Genomic DNA, 6716 nt, shown 5'->3' with positions numbered 1-6716 from the left:
AGTATGTTTGCACATACAAGGAATTTGTTATAGTGTCACAAGCTTCCAGTACACGGAGACAACAACAACACACAGATAATAAAAATGAGATGTGAATAAAATACACATCTCATTTTTATTATCTGTGTGTTGTTGTTGTCTCCGTGTACTGGAAGCTTGTGACACTATAACAAATTCCTTGTATGTGCAAACATACTTGGCAATAAAGCTCTTTCTGATTCTGATTTCTGATCATTTACCTGTATAACTTACATTCTTCCATGGAACACAAAAGAAGGTTTGAAGAATATTCTGGTTAAAGGATTCAATGAAAAGATCTGAATCAAAAGAAGGGTTCGTTTTCAAAGACTGGGGATATAGTGCACAAGATGTACATACCACTTCTATGATAACTTTATTTCGTTTCATAATACTGGCCATTGTTTTTAGGATATTCTAAAAATCGCCTCATGTTCCACAGTAGAAAGTAAGTCACATGAGTATGAAGCAACATGAGGGTGTGTGATTCATATTTTTGCAAGAAATATTCCTTAAAATTTGAACAACACCAAATAATTAGAGAAAAAAATCTTCACATCTATTTTAGACATTCTCTAAACGTCATTGAGATTCAGCCAATAAAGTGAATGTACGAAGAGTTAAGGATTCGGGAGAGAGACAGAAAATGACAAAAGAAACCAACAGAACAAAACAAGAGAGTGAGAGAACTATATGAAAATAAGAGATCCATGAGGATTTGAGAGGAGGAAAGACACACAGGATGAAGAAAGAGAAAAAGCAAGAGATTAAGGGGAGGAATAAAATGTTAAATGTCACACCATTTTTCCTTCCCATAAATAGTTCAGCATTCTGCGAAAAAATACCTTATGTGCAGCAAAACTGCTGTCAACTTTTCAACTTGCAGTGTAGGCAAGAACTTTAAAAGTGTTGCCTTAAAAAATGTACCATAGTACAGTATTGGCATATCAGATATTTTGATATGTGCCACAGTAATGATTATAACATAGTGCTCCAAGGCATTTTAAAGGATATCATACTGTAGCGATAACATGGTATTGCTGTGTTGCCATGCCCAAAAAACATACTTTTTTTTTTTTTTTTACAAATGAAACAAACAAACAAAAACTGTAACCACTCTAGGACTGGATGGTTGAAAGTAGGTCAAAAAAGGAAAGAAATAGAGTGATATTTAGGATTAAGTTTTGTAACAGAGTCCTAGACAAAGGTTACGCAAGGTTAATATCTTAGTTTAAATACAAAGCCACAGACATGACATGTGCAAAGGCTTTGGCAACAACCCCCACAGACCCTGAGTGACTCGGGCACTGCTAGGACCGTAGACCATAACACAGTGCAGACCTCCAATTATAAAACTTATTTTGCACATAAATATCAACATTTACATAAGTTACACATGTTCTTTGAACAATATTAAAATTCTGACACTCTTGCATATCTCTCTTCTGCTTCAGAAGTTCAGTCATCTCAGCCAGGGAATACTGTTCATAGAGAAGTGACTCTCCGTAAGATGTCTGGATAATCAAATGGGATTTCACTAAATTAAGCGTGACATGAGACATTGGTTGAGCTCAGAATAGCAGAGTATCGTACTATTTTACAGTGTGTTATTGTGGGTATTGCTCACAATTGTAATCGGTGTTACATTTGATAAATGTTCATAAAATGGGATACTATATGCTTAGTATTAAAAAAAAGAAAACATTATGCTTTCGAGAATGCAGTCATAATGTTTTGAAAATAAACTCATAATAGGTATTTTTTTAAGTAGTATTCAAAGACATTATTACCTTTTTCCCCTCAAATACATTACATAATACATAATACATAAAAAAATACATTACAAACACTAATACTGTGAAATATTTTTACAATTTAAAATACCTGTTTTCTATTTTAATATATAATAAAATATTATTTATTCCTGTGATGGTAAAGCTGATTTTTTTAGCAGCCATTACTGCAGTCTTCGTTGTCAAATAATCATTCATAAAACATTCCAATGCTGATTTGGTGATCAAGCATTTCTTATTATTATCATCAATTATTATTATTATCATTTATTTGATACAGAAATCTGGTAACACTTTAGAATAGGAAACACATATTCACTATTAACTAAGAGTTTTCCCTGAACAAACTCCTAATTTGCTGCTTATTAATAGTTAGTAAGGTAGTTGTTAATTTAGGTATGGGGTGGATTAAGGGATCTAAAATATAGCCATGCAGAATAAGGCATTAATATGTGCTTTATAAGTACTAACAATTATTATTATCATCAATTATTATTATTATCATTTATTTGATACAGAAATCTGGTAACACTTTAGAATAGGAAACACATATTCACTATTAACTAAGAGTTTTCCCTGAACAAACTCCTAATTTGCTGCTTATTAATAGTTAGTAAGGTAGTTGTTAATTTAGGTATGGGGTGGATTAAGGGATCTAAAATATAGCCATGCAGAATAAGGCATTAATATGTGCTTTATAAGTACTAACAAACAGCCAGTATGCTAGTAATATGCATGCTAATAAGCAACTAATTAATAGCTAAAATTTGATCCTTAAAATAAAGTGTTACCAGAAATCTTTTGTAAAAAGATTGATCAAATTAAGACATCCTTGCTGAAAAAAGTGCCAGTTTCGATCTCATTTCCATTAGTTTGATTGTTTATATGCATATTCATGCGTATTCATACATAAATGATGACCTACTTTCACAACTGATTTTGCAGCATGTTCTCCTTTCTCAGGATTTTATCTGTTGTGTTTTTTCCCCAACACATTCTTTTAACTTTAACTTTATTCATTTTTAATATAACTATGATGATATACCCTTAACTATCTGTTTAGCTAAATAAACAACAATATTGCACATGATTTCATCACACTTTGCTGGGAAACAAGAGACTGAAAAGAGTTTGTAATATATAGTATATATATTACATTTTCAGTAATTTATTTCAGGCCCTGATACAGAACATGATAATTGCACTAGAGCATGTGTCAAAACATGCAAAATACTTTTATTTTTTATTTTTTTGTAAAGACCCAAAGTCACTCCAAACTTAAACAACCAATGTAGTAAGTTCATGTGACAAGAATGTGGCATGTTACCATTTGAAAAAATGTAATATTACAAACTACTTTTTAAAACAGTACATACTGTCCAGTACAGGGCTGTCACTACCATAGAAAATATATGAAAATTCAGAATAGTGGCTGATCAATGATCAATTCTTAAACATTTAGATTTGGTCTTGAATATTTGGCTACATTGTTGGACTGTAGCTCAAAAGGATTGTCTGAAGCCAAAAGAAAGCATGTTTCTGGTGAAATATTCCAATTATGAGGATGCCGCCCTCAGTTACTGAAAAATCCTTCAACTTCTACCTTCACTTTGAATTGAGAGAAAAATCAGCGGGTTGTTAATTAAGTAGAGGATTTGTTAAGTACCCAGACACAATGCAAAACTCGGTCAGGCCAAGTCACTGTGATGGAGGCTGTCGGGGAAAGTGTTATAAGATGAGACTGAGACGGGATTAAAAGGGGATCAAACACACATGCACACACACACGCTCACACACACAGTAATCCTCATGCCCATCAGTGTCTCCTCTTACTGCTTTTCTGACGTACTGTAATCCTTCTGTGTACATCTCAGTTGCTTTCTGCTTCTGTCTCTCAGTCTTTGCTTCCTCTCTCTCTCTCTCTCTCTCTCTCTCTCTCTCTCTCTCTCTCTCGCTCTCTCACACACACACAGGTCTAGAAGTGTTTACTCTCTCCTGTGCTATTGCGCAGGGTATCTCTGGCTAACCGACAACATCTGTTTGGCCATCGGCATGGACAGCGAGCGTTTTGAACTCAAGAGAACGGTTTGTGTGTGTCAGTGCTTGCTGTGTTCTCCCTCTCTCTCTCTCTCTCTCTCTCTCTCTCTCTCTCTCTCTCTCGCTCTCTCACACACACACAGGTCTAGAAGTGTTTACTCTCTCCTGTGCTATTGCGCAGGGTATCTCTGGCTAACCGACAACATCTGTTTGGCCATCGGCATGGACAGCGAGCGTTTTGAACTCAAGAGAACGGTTTGTGTGTGTCAGTGCTTGCTGCTTCAAAAGAAACAGAATTAGTGGAGTGTGTGTACATGTGTGCTGCTGTGTGTCTCCGCAAACCGGATAGCAAAAAAGAGCAAGACATGAAGGTTGTGTTTAGAACTGAAAACTAGCATAATGCTTACTGTGCAAAATATACACCATGCTGCCTAATATTTAGATATTTTTAAATACCGTCTTTTTTAAACAAAATTTAAGAAGTCTACTGTGCTCACCAAGACTACATTTATTTGATTAAAAATCTTGTAAAACAGTAAAATTGTGAATTATTATAATAATAAAAAATAAAAAAAATGATTTAAGTTTTAATATTTTTAAATGTAATTTATTCCTGGGTTGGCAAAGCCAAATTTTCAGCAGCCATTACTCCTTCATTACTTTCTTCTTCAGTCTCACATGATCACCCAGAAATCCTTTTAATATGCTGATTTGGTGCTCAAATAACATTTCTTATTATGATGAATGTTGTATTTTTGTGGAAACTGATACATTTCTTTCAGGATTCTAGCATTTATTTTTAATGCATTTATTTATTAGTCTTTACTGCCACTTTCCCTTTAACTTTTGGCAAATAATAAAACTTTGCCCTACCATTTGGTGAAGGATATCACTTTTGGTTCATTCATCATACCAGAAATGGTTTTAAACAGCACATTCTGGCAAATGTAGTTGGCCATCAATGTATTCCATGCCTAAAGAAAATAAGGCTACTACTATCTTTCAAAAATAGAATGTGGCATGCTATTCTGAACATAACCAGAGAGAGAGAGAGAGAGAGAGAGAGAGAGAGAAAGAGAGTTCATTCATCATACCAGAAATGGTTTTAAACAGCACATTCTGGCAAATGTAGTTGGCCATCAATGTATTCCATGCCTAAAGAAAATAAGGCTACTACTATCTTTCAAAAATAGAATGTGGCATGCTATTCTGAACATAACCAGAGAGAGAGAGAGAGAGAGAGAGAGAGAGAGAGAGAGAGAGAGAGAGAGAGAGAGAGAGAGAGAGAGAGAGAGAGAGAGAGAGAGAGAGAGAGAGAGAGAGAGGCCGATATACAGAGAGAGAGAGAGAGAGAGAGAGAGAGAGAGAGAGAGAAAGAGAGAGAGAGAAAGAGAAAGAGAAAGAGAAAGAGAGATCGCAATAGCAAAAGGAAAATAAATGGAGTATCACCACAGGATCTCAAAGTCCAGCCTATTTCCCCTCAGCCCATGAACTAAAATCAAGAGAGATGCCGTGGAAAAAAAAGAAGAGAGAAAAACAAGACAAAGAATGTAAATTGAATAACAATGACATGCAGATAGACTGGAGGTAAATAGAAACTTCTATTAGGAGAATCCCAATAATTGATTGCACTGAGCGGAAGGCTGAAGCAAGCGATGCAAGACACATTTCAGCTGATTGATTAAGTCAGCCTTAGGGGCAGAGCGCAGCACAGCAGAAGCCAGCACTGGCAGGTGACTGACTGCTGGTATCAGATTATAAGGACTGATCTGATAACCAGAACACTTACTATCACATTATTCCTGTGAAGGAAAGCGACATAACTTGTTCTTATGTTAGCCAAAGAGATGCTGGATGGTGGCAGAATGTCAGCTCACCATGCTGAATGAGAATTATACATCTAGAATCTGCAACATGTAATGTCTTGTTATTATTATTTTAATTTGAACAGAGGAAAGAATGACGTGTGCTCGTGATGACATTGTTATTTTGTCTCCATGCACAATTTAGGGTACACTGCAGCATTTTTTTCTTTTGTTTTAAGTTAATTGGTAGGTTTGAATCAACAGGCACAAGAGCTTCGACTATATACTTGTGGAATATAAATGACAGGAAATCCAATAGAAAAGAAAAAGCCACTTTATTCACTGCCCTTCAAGGACACTCTTCAGTATGTAGAACAGGGGAGGAGGAGAGAGAAAGAAAGAAAGAAAGGTAGAAAGAAAGAGAGTGGGTGACACATTTGCAATCAAAATGAGATTTTTGGAGGTCTTACTTTGATAAGGTCTCCCAGCAGCTTGTTGGCTTCAGCGTAGGCTTTCTTCACCTCTTTGAACTTGTTACCGAGGCCCATGCTGTGGGCCTGGAAGTGTAGGTTGGTGTACTGGCCTCCTGGGATCTCATTTTCATAAACATCTGCATTACCAGACTTCATTGTGGCGGTGCAGTCAAAGGGAGCATACAGACCACGAGCCACTTCCCAGTACTCGCTGTAGTCAAAGACTCTGTCCAGAGAAACACCTGCATGACAGAAGACGTGTGTTACAAATAAGCCATGTGGCTTCATATATATATATATATATATATATATATATATACACAGAGTGAGGCTTCATAAAAGACACCAATTTCAATTTTAACTACACTACCCATGATTCTGCAGAGAAATATCGACCGATCAGAAAAATGTGGTTATACAAATCTTAATCACTATATTTTATCAAACTTAAAGGGGTCATATGATGCAATTTCAATTTTTCCTTTCTCTTTGGAGTGTTACAAGCTCTTGGTGAATAAAGAAGATCTGTAAAGTTGCAAAGACTAAAGTCTCAAATCCAAAGAGATATTCTTTATAAAAGTTAAGAGTTA

The 6716-nt window shown here is 35.6% G+C and overlaps 1 protein-coding gene across 1 annotated transcript in view; it reads right to left on the bottom strand.

The window, feature by feature from the left end:
* The window catches only part of LOC107661964 (pyruvate carboxylase, mitochondrial-like), a 211738-nt gene that overhangs the window by 24122 nt on the left and 180900 nt on the right, over positions 1 to 6716 (bottom strand). The window contains exon 17 of the mRNA XM_016451788.1: positions 6124 to 6368. Within this exon, the coding sequence (XP_016307274.1) occupies positions 6124 to 6368 (245 nt within the window). The remainder of the gene's footprint in view (positions 1 to 6123; positions 6369 to 6716) is intronic.

Source organism: Sinocyclocheilus anshuiensis, unplaced genomic scaffold, assembly GCF_001515605.1.
Source record: "Sinocyclocheilus anshuiensis isolate Anshui unplaced genomic scaffold, SAMN03320099.WGS_v1.1 scaffold603, whole genome shotgun sequence".
Classification (NCBI taxonomy): Eukaryota; Metazoa; Chordata; class Actinopteri; order Cypriniformes; family Cyprinidae; genus Sinocyclocheilus; species Sinocyclocheilus anshuiensis.
Note: the sequence above shows the minus strand (reverse complement) of the source record. Positions and strands in the feature narration are given on the sequence as shown.